This window comes from Crassostrea angulata, chromosome 10 (assembly GCF_025612915.1).
Source record: "Crassostrea angulata isolate pt1a10 chromosome 10, ASM2561291v2, whole genome shotgun sequence".
NCBI classification, from domain to species: domain Eukaryota; kingdom Metazoa; phylum Mollusca; class Bivalvia; order Ostreida; family Ostreidae; genus Magallana; species Magallana angulata.
This window is the reverse complement of record NC_069120.1, coordinates 21,278,061-21,296,692: the sequence shown is the minus strand read 5'-3', so window position 1 is coordinate 21,296,692 and position 18,632 is coordinate 21,278,061. Positions and strand designations below refer to the sequence as shown.

The 18,632-nt window shown below is 33.5% G+C and overlaps 3 protein-coding genes across 4 annotated transcripts in view; 1 reads left to right on the top strand and 2 right to left on the bottom strand.

The window, feature by feature from the left end:
• Window positions 1–3,968: 3,968 nt before the first annotated feature.
• Window positions 3,969–7,177, bottom strand: LOC128167603 (uncharacterized). Its single transcript, XM_052833403.1, has 3 exons — window positions 7,020–7,177; window positions 5,622–5,753; window positions 3,969–5,413 (listed from the first exon to the last, which is right to left on the bottom strand). The coding sequence occupies exons 1-3, from the start codon at window positions 7,078–7,080 to the stop codon at window positions 5,172–5,174; spliced, it is 435 nt and encodes a 144-aa protein (XP_052689363.1). The 5' UTR covers window positions 7,081–7,177; the 3' UTR covers window positions 3,969–5,171.
• A 1,995-nt stretch (window positions 7,178–9,172) lies between these two features.
• LOC128166320 (uncharacterized) lies at window positions 9,173–12,606 on the top strand. Its single transcript, XM_052831418.1, has 4 exons — window positions 9,173–9,314; window positions 9,945–10,106; window positions 10,494–10,544; window positions 11,013–12,606. Exons 1-4 carry the CDS (start codon window positions 9,188–9,190, stop codon window positions 11,171–11,173), a joined length of 501 nt encoding a protein of 166 aa, XP_052687378.1. The 5' UTR covers window positions 9,173–9,187; the 3' UTR covers window positions 11,174–12,606.
• Window positions 12,607–13,308: 702 nt separating this feature from the next.
• The window catches only part of LOC128166319 (dynein axonemal heavy chain 3-like), a 33,790-nt gene continuing 28,466 nt past the window's right edge, over window positions 13,309–18,632 (bottom strand). For both annotated transcript variants that reach the window (XM_052831416.1, XM_052831417.1), the window contains 11 exons: window positions 18,476–18,566; window positions 18,237–18,343; window positions 17,893–18,036; window positions 16,676–16,839; window positions 16,315–16,468; window positions 16,041–16,169; window positions 15,658–15,923; window positions 15,451–15,539; window positions 15,230–15,351; window positions 14,848–14,937; window positions 13,309–14,552 (listed from right to left, as the gene is read on the bottom strand). In XM_052831416.1, coding sequence (XP_052687376.1) covers window positions 14,346–14,552; window positions 14,848–14,937; window positions 15,230–15,351; window positions 15,451–15,539; window positions 15,658–15,923; window positions 16,041–16,169; window positions 16,315–16,468; window positions 16,676–16,839; window positions 17,893–18,036; window positions 18,237–18,343; window positions 18,476–18,566 — 1,563 coding nt within the window. In that variant the 3' untranslated portion in view covers window positions 13,309–14,345. The remainder of the gene's footprint in view (window positions 14,553–14,847; window positions 14,938–15,229; window positions 15,352–15,450; window positions 15,540–15,657; window positions 15,924–16,040; window positions 16,170–16,314; window positions 16,469–16,675; window positions 16,840–17,892; window positions 18,037–18,236; window positions 18,344–18,475; window positions 18,567–18,632) is intronic.

The following is an 18,632-nucleotide window of genomic DNA, read 5'->3' as shown; positions in this document are numbered from 1 at the left end:
ATTTCATACACATCATTCTGAAGGATACTAGTATGTAGGCAACTTCACATTGCATCGTAAGCGTCACTCAAGAGTAATTACGTAAACGTTAAGAATTCGAAATCTTCTATAATTTCAATTAAGGGAGATTATACTTTTTTTAACGGGCATCTGACTTCTGTTTGTAATCGAAAATTTGATCCCCAGGGTCATATCTTTTTCTGACAGCCTTGCAGAGTAAAATAATCGAAATCGAACACGACCATATTGCTCGTCTGCACTGGTATACGACCGTCGTTGTCGCCTCTGGAAAGAACTGGAGCTTTAGGGATGCTGCAGACAGATTTCGCAGATTTTGCAAGATATGACGTATGTAGCAACGCACTTTGAAAAAAGTTTTCAAAGTGCGTTATATTTTGGAAAAAATCAACGCACTTTGAAATATTTTTTCAAAGTGCGTTAAATTTTGGACCAAGCTAACCCACTTTGAAAAAAAATTTCAAAATGCGTTATGAAAGTACATCAACATTTTTTAGTATCGACACTCTTAACGCACTTTGATAAAATATCTCTATATCACAAATTCTGGAACTGAATATCGAATTTGTTGATATTATGACGATTTGTTAACACTCGTGAATCTAATTTAACGTATTTAGAACGGGGATGGGGGTGGGGGTGGGGTGGTGGTTAACCAAAGATACAGGTCAAATACCAGTGCATCATTTAATGGATTACCAGAAGAAGGTCCCCTACCCTCATTTTTCCTTCCAAAACATATGATATTCAGCAACTTTGGGTAAACATTTAAGATCGGAAAAAGAAATATGCTCTGTATAAGTACATGCGGTGTTATTGAAAAAACGACCTGGCCGTATTCTAATCAAATAAATCACTTCAATAAAAGGATATTAAAATTAACGAACATTAAATTGTTATAAAGAAGATGGGTGGATAAGGCGTGTAAAATGCCCATACACGGTCGGACAAGCTACTGGAAAATTAATGTGTCAATAAATCTGATATTTTTTCATAAATCATTTTAAATAATATATATTTAACAAATCATTGATTTTTAACCCATAGATGTGTTCAGTACTTGGAATACGTTGACTCAAACAAGCGTATACGTATCAAAACTTGCAAATACTGTCATTTTTTAGAACGTCAATGCATTTTCTGTTATAGAGTGGGTCTGTGCTCCATATTTTTCTCATAGTCTAAATAAGGTCTATTGGAAAACAAACCGATTTCAATCAACAAAAACGTGGAGAGATGACCCACTAAACGGTAAAAATATCATTTCGTATCCCAACAGTTGAACGTTTTGAAAAAATAACACAAGTCCGTTAGTTCGTGGCCAAAGTCAGGCACGTAGCATCGGGGGGGGGGGGGGGGGGGGGGGGGCAGGGGGGCCTGGCCCCCCCACTTTTTCTCGCAGCAACCAATTTTTTAAAATTTACATATAAGAAATGGAATTATCATGGAGTTGGCCCCCCCCCCCCCACTTTTTTGGGAGTATGTAAAAAATTGATATGAAAATAAGGAAATGAGGAGCGAAATTGAAGTTATATAGTACGCCAGCCCCCCTACCCCCCCCCCCCCCCCCACCCCACCCCCCTATGGATTAGGTTTTTGAAAATTTTTGAAAACTTAAAATTTGCCTTTTTTTTTTTTTTTTTTTTTTTTTTTGCTTGTCAAGATTTTTTGGATGAGTATGCCCCCCCCCCCTCCACTTTCAAAAACGATGCTACGTGCCTGAAAGTCACACATAATATTTAAACAGCCCACATAAGCTACCCTTAAATATCTAGAGTTTTTATGTTATGGGTTCGATACCACCAAAATTTCAGACAATTTTTTTTCTTATCTTTTGTTAAATATATTCAAAACTGACTATAGTTAGAAATCGTGCTTTTGCAACCCTGTATTATGATATATTTGAATAGATTTAAGTGGGGAAAAATGAATTAAAAATTGTATTTCACTACTAAACCGATTGGGCATTTGCGCCATCTTATTCCCCCATCTTAATTTTCTTGCACTGATTTTGTACAAGATCATATTGTTTTAGATAAACATAACTATGGTATCCTTTATCACATCATATTTGCAATAAGCCAGTTGAAATATATTACACATTGATCTCCATTATTCATATATATAATATATATCATATTCGTTCGGGCATAGCCCAATATACTAGATAAGAGGTAAATTGGCTGCATACTTAAAAAAGGAAAAATGAATGCAGTTGCTAAAGGATGAAGTTTATGTCATATTGGATAATTCAAACCTCCCGAATATTTTCTTCTGTGTATATTTTTGTCTTATGAGAAAAGAAAAAAATCTCATCTATTATAGAAACTGTTTATCAAGTTAGCTGTCTGAGAATGTAACGAGTTCTTTTTTTTAAATATATCACATTAAGCTAAACAAGGTTAAAACAATCATTTATTGTATATAAAACTAGCAACTATTTTCACTAAACCATGAAAAAAAAATTTTCAAAGTGCATTAGTATCGACGATATCAACGCACTTTAAAAAAAATATGTTTTTTTCAAAGTGCGTTGACTTGGTCCCAAAATTAACGCACTTTGGAAAAAAATTTTAAAAGTGCGTTGTAACAGACGTAGCTAGAACGTTTGGAGTAGCTTATAGCACAGTATCAAAGTTAATGTCAAGATGTAGGAAGACCATTTCTGTCACTGACATGACGTCCAGAAATAATAAATCCTTAACCTGATGTATAAGAACAAATATAAAATATCACCAGCTAGGAATCTCAGGACTAAACTAGAAATTCTGAAGTACTTGTCTCAGACCAATCAATTAATAAGGAACCAGTAAACAACGTGCTAAGCGTCCAGTAGTGAGGATGCCTTTCACCCAACGTCACCGACGTCTCCATATTGTTAGGCGCAGACGACATTTCAAACGGAGTCATGATCTGTGGACTCATGTCTGCTTCTCTGGTGAAGGCAGATTTAATCTTTGCTTTAATGATGTGTGTACATGTACCGACTTCCTGGAGAATTTTTTTTCTGACGCTAATACTCTCCGAGGGAATTTGCCCTCTTTGGTGTGTGCCGGTATGTCTGCTTTTGATGGCAATTTACCATTTTATTTTTAAGATCATCCTTTTCTTGGAAGACCGGGAGACAACGTCATTTTTTTAGGTCAATGAGTTTTTTTATTAATGAATTTCAGGTCAATCGCTGACGAATACTGAATGATTTTATTTAGCAGCACATCACAAAAAAGGAATGACCCATGTTAAAAAAAAACAACAACAAATTTCGTAGTATAGCATCCGAAACGCAAACTTAGTACTTGCAACTTTTCCTGTGGGTGAAAGTATGGCTATATAGTTTTCCCAGAAGGTAGATTTTCCTCTGCAAGTTGAAGACAACCATCTGCTTTTGGTAAAGTAACTGTTAAATTGGCAGATCTTCAGAGGAAGCTACTACTTAGCAATTTTCAGAGGATGAGGAATCGAGCTAGTATACCGCATCAGCGCTCCAGATAACGGACAGGTACTCGAGCAGGTTGACTACTTTTAATATATAAACTAGCAAGTCAACCCCCTCCCCTTTATATTTTCAATGTACAGTTAGCTGGTACAACAAGAAGCAATTGTTTTATCAAGTAAACTCAATGGAAGGTAATCAGTGCAAGTTGTTAGTATACCATCCTGTCAGAGGGATTAACAACAGTCTCCTTGTTAATTGTTTATCACAAAATGTTATGCACAAGGTTCTCATTGGTTGGAGGTCAATAATGCTTCTTCAATTAAAATTCCTCAATATTGAATTTTGCGTTAGATAATTGCAGTCTTATTTTAACCTGTCCTCTTCATTAATTTCAATGTTTTTTTTCAAGACATCTGAACCTGTCATCTGTACACTGTACTTCGGGGTCAAATAGGAAATAAATATCTACCAAGTTATCAATGCTTCGTGTACATGTAAATAAATACAAGCAAGACAAAATTAAAAATTTATTAAGAAATCTGACTAAATGTACATGTCTGAGTTTGTGTTCAACAAAATATCAGTGCCAGTCATTAAACAAATAGAAACTATGGCAACACGATGTTAAAAGTTAAGCTATAGTATCAAAAGAATACAATGAATTTGGCTGCAATGGTTGTGCATTATGTTTTATCACAACACTGTTTAACACAACCTGTAAAATAAATGGAATGTGTACACTGAAAATAAAAATATACATTTCATTGATATTTTGGGTAATAATAAAGAGTTGCCTTAAAAATAAAAGAATCTTATTTAAATAATTTGTGAATAATTCAATGCATGACCCAGATATGGCTAAATACAATGATTCTCTCACATATCACATCTTCTCCCATTCACATATTGTGTACTGTGTGTGTTTGCAACTGTTGGACAAAACTGGCTAAGGGAACTAACTCCTCACTGCACCATCAAATTCTCTTTTAGAGTCAAGACATCCAAGTTAAAAACAAATTTCTTTCAAAAATCTACTAAAATAATTCAGGATAATAGCTATAAGTACATGCAATTAAAAGTGAATCTCACAGAAAATTTGGATTGCAGACATCTAGAAAAAATGCTTTACATTTTCAGTGAGTATTTACACTTGCAAGTAGCTATTAACATGAATTATCAGTCTATATCTACAACATGATGAACATGCTTTCTAATAAAGTCTATTACAAATATTAGAGAAAAAACATTGCACAAATTTATTTTGAAAAGTGAAGTCTAAAAACTAACATCATACAAGCATTTGTGTGAAGTCAGAGGATGTAAAAAAACACATTTTTTTTCAGTTTTGCTTTCATTTTGTGGATTCCAATCCTGTTTCTTAATCATCATACACAATTTCTTAAGCCCAACTTTTTAAGGGTTCTTAATTCTAACTTTCAAGAAAATAAAAATACAGAATGTAATAGTGATGTATATGATAAACAAATGAGATTCCTGCACATGACAATTGGAATGTCAAAAATTTTACCTATTTAGTTGAGGTTCTGATAAACATATACTGGTATAGATCACATATTTAAAATCTATTAAAATCAAATTTCCAACACGAGTTTGCATAGTCCAAAAAATTAATCTGGTTAAGACCTTTTATCGTTATTACATCAAGGTATTTTTAACATTTAATTTCTCATTAAGACCTAAACTTTTAAAGACAATTTCATAAGAGATTAGACAGTTGAGATTTGACAGCAGCTAAGACTGGGAGCAGGAGCATTACGAGTGGCAGCTGAACGTTTGAGGCGCTGTTACATCCGTGCTGGTTTCCACAGTGGCAGTATTTCATTTTGATGCGGTATGTTCCGGTTCTCTCCTTGCAGACACGTCCCTCATCCTCACCGATCTCTCCTGATGGAGCACACTGACGGATGTAGCGCACATTCCACTCATCCTGGTAGTAAACTGCAAATAAGACCAATATCACCATTCAGACACCAAAATAAAAACCCACATAATAAATCTGATTAGTGATTCAAGTTTAATACTGTATGTTAACCATGAAATAAACCGTTCAAAAAAAAAAAAACTTAAAAGAATATGCAAACAATGTTAATCTCTCAGATTGCATTGAAAACTTTAAAGCAGATAATGTGACAATATGATAACTAACCTTCCTGGACAATTTTCCTACACATGGTGACATTTGGTCCACAGTCTACCAGAGCATGTGAGTGGTTGTTAAAGTAATCAGAGCAATCCTGTTGGAAGTAGGAGTTACACTGATAACACTGGATGGCATTTCCTGAAATGAAAAAATTAGGAACAATTATCTTCTATTCATTTGGATACAGAGAATAAATTCAATGGTTTATTTATCAAAAATTGGTGTAAATAAAGCTTGACACTATCAGCGCCATTTCAATTTATCATACTTTGTTGTACTGAATATATAATTCAATTTAGTTTTTTGGGTAATTTCTAAGCTAACTTAAAAAATGTTTGAGGCATAAGCACAATTTGACATTGACAGATGCAAATTAGAGGTACAAAGTTAATTAGATCTGTCATGCTTGAGAAACCTTCTATTTCGCTTAAAAGTGTATTCATCTGTGATTGTTTTTAGTTTTACGAAAAAATTCCATACAATTGGTAAAATTGAATTCAGCTTATGATTAATGAATAAATATTTGAATGGCTTAATTCAATAGTTGATTGATTTTTCAATTTCAAATTTTATGAATAGTTTACGCCATTTGTGTTTTTAATAAAAAAAATGTTTTTCTGTCTGAATGGTTCGACTAGAGGGTCAAAACATTCATGCAATTCATTTTCAAATTCATGTTAGTAACTTTTGGCTGACAGTGTACATAGTTTTAGGGCATCTGACCATAAATCTTGACATTGACTTAACAACTCCCTCAGGTAAAGACTCTACAGGTGAGTTATTTTAAGATGTGGCAACTATCATGCACCTCTTAAAAGACAAATAGGACGTTTAGATGTCATATCAAATGTATCAAAGAAAATGAAAATGTAGAATGTCTTTAAACTTTCATTAATAAGTGATTGTTAACTCACTAATTCCGTACTTTTAAAATAAAAACTTTGAGCACAGTATCCTCATTTATAGAACCCACCAAATTAAAAATCAATAAAACAATAACTCTTAAACATATCTATAAAAGATGCATTATAAACTGTTTATTTAAATGTTTAAAACATCCAACTATGATCTATTCTACACACAACAGAAATGGAGCGGAAAAAAGCCGACCTTCATTCTGAAGGTCATTTGACCTACATTGTAAAGCACAGGTGATCAACCTGAACTTTTAAAATACTGGGGTATTTTCATGAAATACTAAAATAAGAAATATTCATGTATGAAAAATCACGATGAGGAACAATTGGAAGCGGTATGCTTGTAAAATAACTACCAAAATCCCTTGTTTACAAAGCTTAGCATTTTCAGGTGTTTCTCAACTTCGGTAATGTAACAACATCTATTCGATATTATCACCCTTAAATTCGCATAAACAACTACGAAAAGTAATAACATTTAACTTACCAAATTCAAAACATAAAAATGCTGCAAAAGCAACTCCCAAAATGGCAATTAATTTGTACATCTTTGGAACTGAGATCCTGTGTAGGTCGTCCAGAAAAGTTCACAAGCCGAAATGGGAGAGATAAGCGCATGCGTGGTGTGACGTCAGACGCTTTATAAATTTCGATCCCGAGTCAAATATTGCGAAATATTACCGAATATTACGTCCTGTCATAGTCTGCTCTGTAAACACAGTCTCTTGCTTTTTTATCTGGCGTTATGTAATCAATTGTTGCTCAACTGAATAAAGACATACCAAGAGGCTAAACCACCTGAATGTTTGTGAATGTCTCAGACTCTGCCTGGGACAATTTTGTCATTATCAGTGAGTCTCTCAGAAAGAGATATTTAAAAATCATAAAAGTCTGAAGGTGTTGATACATCTTTAAAAGTTGATAATTTTCATTAATTTTGGATTTATTGGCAAGAGTTCGTCGTTGAGTAATGAGTTACTTTACGACCACAAAAATTTAATTATTTCCTTGAGCTTTTGGTACCATTACCACTATAGATAAGTTGCCTGTTTATCTGTAGCAAACTCATCTTCTATATGTTTTTTATTTGATTGTAATAAAACGGGAATATGACGCTCTATCAATGTATGATCAATTAAAAAAGTATTATTTTATCGTAAAACAATATTAACATGCACTTTAAAGAGGACAAACTTATTGTAGCACTACTTGGTCGAGTGCTTGCACATCGATGAATATGAGCCTTTTGAAACTGTTTGCAAAGTCAACACGTGACAAGAAATGCATGTAACATGAAAAACTATGTAACATGAAAAAATCATTATCCATTTTTTCAGCTTAGAGAATGATAAAAAAGTCTTACAAGTAAATTTAAATTTAAGTTTATTGAAGATTATAGATCTTCATGTAGAAATTAAATCATATTTTTTACGCAATGCAAGTTTTGATCAACATCGATGCGTACGTACCCAAAATCACAATCGTAATATGATTATTGTATATGCCTGTCAATATGTCCATGATATTGTAAGTACTCTTATTTCCGTTTGTTTTGAACTCCAAATCATTAATCAACATATCATTCTCCGTTCTGCATAATTCATATACGTGTATAAAACTGAAATCAGACTCCTTTAGATATATACTTTTATATACAATTATATATACTGGTATCTAATTCAGCGCCTTTCTTGGTGTACGAAGGATATATTGTGGATTAATCTTGAATTGGGGAAAATACTGCATGCATGGTGGGTCTCATGCGCGGATCTAGAGGGACCATTGAATTAATTCTTCTTATATAGAAAATTTACCTGTATATCCATGGTTGCGGGAAAATAAAATAATTGGAGTCTGAAATTTTGAATATTACGTAGGTCAGGATGGACCTCAGCAGAAAACCGTGGATCCGTGAATGTATGCTGGCTTCTATTATAAATTATAATTCATAATATTTAATCAAGCAATGAATATTCGTAGCTGGCCCGGTAAATGTTAGATACATTATATACAGGCCCTGAAAATATAAAAGTATTGTCTTACAGAATAATTACCGCACTTTAAAATGTCTTTCTTTTAAAGAAAAATGATTCAATATCTAAGACTGACATAAAAGCTTTTTACTTGACATACATATAGTCATTTTCATTTATTTCAATTACAATAATCCTAATATATCTTAATGCGTCGGGGGGGGGGGGGGGGGGGGGGGGGGGCTTCCCCCTCTTTTTTTCGCAGTCAGCTATTTTATTAAATTTAGATATTAAAAAATGAATTATCGTGGAGTTGCCTCCCCCCCCCCCCCCCCCCCCGGATTACGATTTTTAGATTTTTTTTCCTTGTTTGGTGAGAATTTTTGGATGAGTGTACCCCCCCCCCCCCCATACACACACACACACACACACACACACATACACTTTCCGAAAAAGATGCTACGTATGTGCCTGCAACTGCAATATTTGTTCTTTCTTTTAGATTAATCATAGCAGCAATACATAACAATACAAAGGCACACAGTATTTGTCTTATGATATTGTACATAATATATTCTGATTCCTCTGTACAGTACGTTACACTTACAGACATCAAAATACACGTACAGATCTCTGTAAGTTTTCTTGATCCGCGCCCATCATTTTCCAGGTGAAACAGGTAATGTTTGAATTTCTACTAGAGCGCCACCTGCATGTCAACAATTTACAAAGGAAGAGCGCCATGTTGGTCGTTCACCAGGCAGTCGCCTGGATAGCTTTACTTGGCATTATTCTGTACCCGAAAACAGGTTATTATATTTATTGGTATTATCAATCGTAATATTTAAACGTCATTTAATTTCATGTAAATCGTAACAATTCAAGGTAATTATAAGTGAAATGTAAGCTGATTGTCTCACCTGTTCAGGTGTGTCATGGTTTGAGAATGTTTACAAAACTCTCTTCCGGTATTAGGATTTAAAACGAAACGTTGTAAGTTTTAACGAACCTGAATCGAGATATATATAATTAATATTCAGTTTATTCGATCAAGATATCACTTACACATTTCTTCGATAAAAATGATTTCATTTTCAGCAATTACTGTGTAATTTCAGTTTTGATTATCAGATATCATTCAGTGGTAAAAATTTTAATCAACATCAAATCAAAGATTTCTTTTAAATCCTTTAAATGCTTTGGCATACACATTTTAAATTTAATTTATAAGTTCAAATAATTTAGAGGGTTGGGGTTCGGATTTCAGACCCCCCCCTCCTTCTAGATCCATGCATGCTTTCAACAAATACTTCTTAAGATTAACACCCTTTTCCAAATGAAGAAGTGCAAAATATCCAATTCTCATAGGCTATGAAGATATAGGTGGTATAGTTGTAATGATTACAAAGTTACGGACCTATAAATTATTTTATTTTCAGCCCAAGCAATTCAATGTTATCAGTGTGACAGCAATGAAGATTTGTCCTGTCCGTCCTATGAGTCCTTTGATAAAGAGGTTAATGCCCCTGTTAACTGTAACAGCTTTGAGGCCAACACTCCGGGCCAGTTTTGTATGAAGATCACTCAGGAGAGTCCAGGATGTAAGCATCAATCGTTACCACAGAGGTCTAAGGGAAAAATAACACCAAAGAAGTGAAATGTTTAATATATTAATCATAAACCATAAGAATTTTAGTGATTATTCATTGCTTTTGTACATGTACATGTCAAAATTTAATATAGCGACAAATTCAAGTTATAATGGTAGAAATCAATGAACAGTAAAACCTGTTTATTTATATTCCTTTGTAATTCGTAAATTTGGTTTTTTTATAACAACTTGTAGATTAATTACAAATCTATTATAATTATATGTTGCATGTACTTTGCGGTTTATGTATACCACATGATTTAAGAAAACAATTTGTGTGTTATATGAAATGATGTTATCAGTGCCAATTATTTTTAAAACTGTGCAATTTTTGCAGGGAGAGGATGGAAAAAAATCACAAGGAGATGTGGATCAAGAACAGATCAAGGTATGGTGTCAAAAGTACAAACTACAGTGTACTATGAAGGAATACATTGGCCTTCAGTATATTTATGTACTGCACTCTCTCCTACATATGTATTTTTTATTCCAAATCATCTGAGCCTTGTAAGGGGATAAAAACACAACACACAGGAGACTCTTTTGATAACATGTTTAAACCATTTTTCATTCACAATCTTATTCAGTGGGCTTTTGAGACACAATAGTTCCTATTAATAATTAAAGAAATATTTATCATATTTATCAAGCAATTATGATTTGGAAAAAGAGTGCATGTGAGTTTATCCATTTTTTCAATTTATAGTTTTTTTTCAATATTCTCATATCTACCAATTCCTAGAATATATATTAAATATCTATGCATGTAAAAATGCACCATTAGTTTAACTGTTTTCATGTTAATTTTAACAATTAAAAAAAAAACAACTTATCAAACCCATTATGAACTTTTCAGGTGTTGCTTGGGGTTGCCGTTGGTCCTGGGATACAGTAGGCGTGTTTAAGGAGATCTGTTACTGCGAAACAAACAACTGTAATGGAGCATCCAGTACCAAGATGTCGTTCGCCTCTGTTGCCATAGTGTTCATGGGATTCCTTCTGCGCAGATTTTTATAACCATGGTCCGTAACCCATGTAGAGATAATCCTTTAAGTCCAAGACTATATATTCCTCATTCAATCGTTAGTTTTGATCTTTACTTTTTTTTAGTGCTGTTGATGATTTAAATTGATATTGATAAGTGAAAGTAAAAGGAATAATTTGTTTTATTTAGTTTTTTGAAAAAATTCCATATGAAGGATATGTGAATCTAAAACATCTCCATCACTTTTTGCTATGCAATTTGTAATATTGGTTTCTTAATTAAGAAATATAGTTAGATCCCAAAATTGTTTACTATAATATGACCTCATTTAATCAAAATCATATCTTAAGATCATGGTCTAAGGGATAAATTATTTGTGTCTTGATTGGCATCTAATGGATAACCATACAAATTGAAAATCCCATGGACTTGCAATCGTATTTAGCCATGAGCCATAATCCCGAAACAAATATGTGATACCAAAAAAATCAATAAACAAGAGAGCATGTATTGCAGCAGCAAGTGGCCTAGTGCATATATGTACTGATGTAAACTTGTACTGATGTAAACTGTACTGCTGTAAACTTGTAAAGTGTGAACACAAATGGTATCTGGTAAGCAAAGTGCTTCCTTTTTTGGAGTGTGATTTTTTAATGGAAGTGTGATAAGAGAGAGGGAGATCCGAAAGAGAGAGGAGAGAGAGAGAGAGATAGAGAGAGGATTAAACAATGAGAATGAGAGAGTGTGATGCTTAAACTTGTACCAGGGGTAGCATGTTGCCCTTACACCATATCAAAACATATCAGATGTAAATATTCTTTGTGATGTATATATTTTATATAGTTGAGGAAGTTGAAGTGCCATTATTTGAATGCTGTGAATATAAGGAGTATATATGTATAGCTTTGGTTCCAATTTTGTATGGCAATTATTTTTAAATTGAAAAGGATTTCAACAAATATTTCATTGGGTTTTTTTTTAAAGGAAAGATCAATTGCAAAACAAAAATGGATATCAAAAGTCAAGGAGTGAATATTCATATTGTATTTATATATCATGTGTATATATATATCTTGATTATTCATCATTTCAAATCCTGTAGATAATGAGAATATTTTTTGATACATACTTATTAACATTCCATTTGTACATGAATTTTTATAGCAAAGATGTAGATATCCGCAATGTAAAATTGCATATAACTGTCCATAACTGAATATTGTAGATTCATACCTAAGTACTATGTATGTTTTATGAATTTTTATCAATTTAACTTTGGGATTTAGTTCTGTATCTTTAGATCAATAAAAAAACAATTCAGTAGAGATGAGAAAAATTGTATGACTTTCTTGTATTTTAAATCTGATTCTATTAACATGATTGAACACCATTTGTTGCATGTACTAACCATTTTATTACCAAGATTGTAAACATAGAATGATTTAATAAATACAAAAATCATGTCGCTTTGAATTTTCTTTGTTTCTAGCGTTAGAAGCATTGTGGTACACCAGGACATTAAACAATTATTCAGACTGTCAATGTGGTGCTCTCCTGTACATAACCTATCGATCAAAATCTGATGAATATTGGTTGCATATGCTGCTAATGTGATTAAGATTGCAGTAAACTAAATAATTTGACTCATTTTTGGACTTAATTTTGAGGTACACGTATCAACTAGCCATAGTAAATATGGAAAAATCTCTCAATTTTCATGCATATATTTACCACTGTGTTGTACTATATATTCCCTAAAATACAGGTGTATTTGACAAAATATGGACATCTAAAGTCATGTTTTTTGCATGTGCAAAGATTTCTATAAGGTAAAGCATTTCAGTATAATCAACCATTCAGAATGAACTGGTTTATGTAACCAATGACTTAGGATTTATTTGTCAGTGACCTTAAATCTTTGGAACTTTGAGGTCTAAATGCCATACTCCTTGAAAAACTCCTAAGTACATAGAAAGAAGATAGCTCCTTTGAGAAAAAAGAACACAAAGTACCCAATGCTTGAGCTAAGGAGGCATGCATAAACAATGAAGATTGCATAAAAATATATACTGGTGAAAGGAATGGTGCATGTTCAAAAACATACACTAGTACATGTATATAGTCATTTTACGCACACAATTCATATACCGTAAACTAATAAGAAATATTAAATTTGTGTATGTTTTATTCACAGCCAACAGTATCAAACAACAAGACTATGGACAGACAGGCAAAGATGATTCAACAGCAGTCATCAAGAATTACTTTGTAGAATAAAACAGTAGTAGGAAGACTGCATTAATAAATCAGAAATTGCATATGATCATTTCATCAAATGAAATAGAAAGTTCCAGTGTTTGTATACAATATTACTTTAGCAGTGAATAAGTATTTTGGGGGTTAACAGCAAAACACACAATTCTAACAATCAATGAAGATGATGAGTTTTAAAATATATATATTTCTTGTAAATAATTTTAGAATAAAACAATATAGGAAAATAGAATTTAATAGACGAAAAAAATTGAGACATGAATAGACCCTCATAGTTTGTTTGATACAGGGACGGAATGTTTCCTACATCATTAAAAACAGTAAATAACAAAAAAAATTAGTATATGTTACATTAATATTGGAATATCACAGACTGACTGATTTCAGCACAAAACAGCTGTAGGGATTACAAATATAGGGCTCTCCTAATGTATACACACACAACATAAATCCCTGCTTAAATCAATAGGCAAATGGAGGGATGCTTTCATGGACGGTAAAATCACAGTTCATAGTTTTCAACAAGGCACAGCTACAGTATAATCAATTCAAAAGACAAACACAGTCATGTGAAATAAATTAAGTTATAAATATGGATAGTTATAAATCACTAGATGACTCATTTAGATCAGCAGCATCATTAGATAAGTATATCTATTCCAAGTGTATTCAACTTGGTTCAAATACATGTTATTGTAAATGCACTGATAATTAAAAATATATCTGTTGGATTCAGAAAAAAAAAAATCATGGATTGGCACAACAACACAACATGAATTCATTTAACAATTTTGTGAAAAGTCTGTATTAAAAACTGACAAAATATCCATGTGCACATATCTTAAAAAAAAACACCATAATAACAAGCAATACATGTATCTACACATAATACTTTAAAAAGTTTTTGAAGCAACATCCATGTATCACTGCCTAATCATCCAACTGACACAGACTTGCCACGCCCCGATTGATCCAGTGATTCTCCGATTTGTCTGTGGGGATTTCTATAAATAGCACAAAGTTTGTGGAGTGACCAGTGGTGGAGAGCACCCCCCTCCTGGCACTGGTCTTGTAGACCGGGCAGCGGTAAGTCTTCTTTACAGCAAAGTCCTCTACTCTGTTGGGCTGCAACCAGATCTACATAGCGGTCAAGGTACGGTAAAAGTTATATTTATAATAGATATTTAATATGTGTAACTGGAACTTTAAATTTTATATCAAATAATACTTTGACCACTTTGAACAAATACATGTATTATATATTGTATTGTCACTGATGTCTATGAAGTTATGAAAAGTTTAACTCTCCCCTGAATAAAAAAAACCCCAGGGCTTATGAACTCAGAACAATATACAATTCACTACAACAAAAAGTTACTGCCTTCCAAAGCCAAGCAATTTTAATGATGCAAAAATGTATTGAAAAGGATACACAAGGCATTTGGTCAAAGAGGATTTTGGGGAGGGATTCTCCCAGCAGCATGGTGTCTCTATCCCAGCGGGCTCCCTCAATGTACAGGCCCTGGGAAAAGCAAGGTCAACATCACATCAAATTGTCACAATGTCATATTTATATACCGGTATATAATATAGCAAGATTATACACCAACTCCAGACTGTGTTGGATAAAAGAGATTCCAAGGACATCAGAATATTTTATGAGTGACTTTAATCTTTATCTAATTAAAACATCAAAATTGTTTACATATTTGCAAATACATGTATATATTTTCTATGTATTGTAAAATCTACAAGTGTAAAAAATAGATTTATAAATTGAATTAATTCATTTCAGAACATAGAAATCTACTCACATATACATAAGCACCATCCTCAGGTTTGTTTTCCATGAGTTTCTCTTCCTTTAGCACTTCAAATTCAAACCCGACTGTATCAATGGGAATTGTGTACTTTCTGGCATAGTTCTGGGACACACCTAGTTTAAAAAAAACCCAAACAAATAGTACTTGATACAACAGACTAAACAATGATACAGCACATATAGAATGTAAGATACTGGTAACTATTGACCAACCTGTCAGGAAAGACTGAGTGAAGTAGAATCCTGAGAGCCAGAAAGTGGGAGGGGCACCATTGTCAATCCAGTCCGCAAAGAACTTCAGCCTAAAAACAGTGAAATGTATCTAAATAAATGAGTATGTATCTTTTATTTTTAGGCACTAACAAATTTATAACCACTGAAAATACAGCTTGGACATAGATTTTTAATACACAAGTTTACCTGGCTAGGAGATCATTGATGTAACTTCCCAAGGGCTTCAGGGAGGGGTAGGACTTGGCGGCCCAGACCGAGGGGACTTTTCCGATGAGCATGCTTTGGAACACTTCCTCCAGGTCAGCAGACATGACCACCAGTCCTTTGATGGCTTTCTGGAGGTTGATTAGGGACGCGCGGACCACAGAGGTCAGACGATTAAAGCGGATGAGTTCTTGTCTCAACACAGTGTTCATGGACTCATTGTACAACACAGGGTACTTTTTCATCACCTGCAGTTTGCAAAAAAATATTTTGGAACAAAATGTATGTTAGCCTTCTGAACTGCTGTACATCAAATGCATTACATTTATCAAATAGCAGTAGTGGCAGAAGAAATGTGTACGTACAAATTCCAAATTGTAGTCCTTTGGCAATTTTCCAAGGATATCTGCAGCCAGATCCTGGATGACATCAGCTGTGGATTTGCCTCCCTTACTGGCTTGGCGAGGAAGGGTCAACAAAATGTTGTCAAACAACTAAAATTATGAAGAAAAAAATCTTTAAAAACTTGCATTGATGAAAGACATTTAAAAAATACATTTACTACATGTATGGTGTATGTTTTTCTAGGTTTTTTATTTTTTTAGATCAGCTTCCACTAATTTCAAACATGGTTTTTACCAGCTGAGTTTCCTGGTTGTCCTTTGTGATATCAGCATTCTCATGGAGACCAAAGACCTCAGGGAGGGGATTAATGGGAAGGGTCCTGATGTAATCAATGTAACTCTGGTGGGGACCTTCTTCTGGGGCATAGTACAAACCACTGGGAGAGAACCTGAAAATGAAGACCCAAACCAACATTAATGAAGAATATGAATACAAGAATAGCAAGAATTACATACATTAGTGAATAAAAGTCAACACTCTGCTTATATGAACCAAATTCCAATTGAAATTTTTTCAAGTGCAATCAAAGGTAAATTAGTACAAAAATTGACTCCATTTCTAATAGAATGTGATGCATTTGAAAACTTGTGTTTACTTGTAGTCAGGGTTGGTGATGATTTTTTCTGTGTAAAAAATGGAGAGTATGGAGAGAAGCAGACGGCGATCCTTGTCGTCTGTCACTCGGCCGCCATAGTTACACTCTCCTGTCAAGTAGGTGAGAGCAGGGAGGGGAAGCTCGTCGTAGTCATTCAGGAACATCTACAGATTATGAAAGGGTCCAATTTTATTAATCAGTTTATAAAAAAATAAAACTGTGACATATGATATTTTGTCATAAAATTTTATAAGAACTGGGAAAGATACCAAAATGGGAGTCCAAATATATTCATTTATATCATAAAGAAAAAACTATGAAATGATTTTTTTTAAAAACTAACATGGGACTATATACAAAAGTTTTTATAATTTTTTATCTTTATCTCCATATTTTAAGATTTCTGATTTATAATGCTGCTATAAGCAAAATATCATTCACAGCCAAAGGCCACTTTCTGAACATGAAGAATAAATTTCCTGATTGCGTACACAATGACAAGAAAATTGCAAACATTATCATCTGAATAGGGTCTAGCTCTTACAGTAAAACTGAAATATTAATCACCTGAGGGCTTAACTAAACATCTCGAAACAATTTGACATTGTCCCAAATTGCTCCAGGCTAATGTTCTAGAGCTACTATGTACTACTTAGATTCTGTACTGACTGCACTTGTCATAGAATGAGAAAATTTGAAATGCAAATTGCGAATATGAAGATGTAATATTTAAATCTTAAACATATGATTAATCCATTCAGAAAGGTGAAATGCTTTAAAGAGAACACCACTTTTTCAGCATATGCATAGAATAATACTGGCAGTGTGCTAATAAAATGTACGTTGTACTCAAAAGATGGAGATTTCAACTTCATTTTTTTTTCAAAACAGACCGTTTACAATTAGCATTTTCAAAGAAAGGGTTAAGGTGACACCTAATACAGATATAAAGCAATATTCAGAGCACTGTTGTCTTGTTTGAGAGAACTGAGTGTTGTAAGAAGTAACCAGTTTAAACAAAACTCAATCTTACTCTTAAAATTTTGGTAATAAAGGATAGTGGGTTATTTAAACAAGTCACCTTTACAACCTAGCTCTATCAGACATGTCTAGCTGTCATGTCTAGTGTTATTGAAACGACCTATAGCTCAAGAAAGATAACTCTGCACTCGTCACCTACAGAGTTGTTCTAAAGTACTTTATCACAGTTGACTTACCAACATTTGACGCAAGCTGATACGCAGATCAGATTCATTGAACTCATAAGGTATATTCCATCCAAGAGGTCCAAACTTCCTTCTCTCCTGCACCAAGGCATGGAAGAAGCAGAGACCAAACAGCATCTTGTGGAACTTCTGGGGCTGAGAAAAGAATGAAATTGAAAAATATACACTAAAATAAATTTCAGTGGTCAATATCTATTCTTATCCTCACCTTTCCCACAAACATTCAAAATGATCTTCAGCGATAACTGAATTACTAGAGACAGGCTGTCTGATTTTTTAATTTTGAGTTCTGCTGATCAATTTTTAATGTCAATTTGGTAGATTTTGCAGCTAACCTTATTGCATCCTCCAAAGAAGCTGGGGTCTGAGATAGGATCATTGAGGTAAGATCTCAGAAGGTTGGCCCTAAGTCCCTTGGGTGGTTCATTGGTCATTTTCACTCCTAAAAAAGAAATATATTTTTATCAAAACACTGAATACATGTATTTGTAACAAAATGGATTATAGAAATAATAAGTGCATGTATAGAAAATAAAAGGAAAGATATCTGAAAGTAAGAGCAAACAGGTTTTACCATTCTGAAGGATGGACACAGGGAATTGGTCACTGGGGTAACTTGTCAGCCATAATCGGAATCTTTCATGTGTCGCCTCTGGTACAATGACCTGTAAAAAAGTTTTTTAAATTGAAATAAAAGGCCAAAGCTTCAATATTCATATGTATAAAAATGA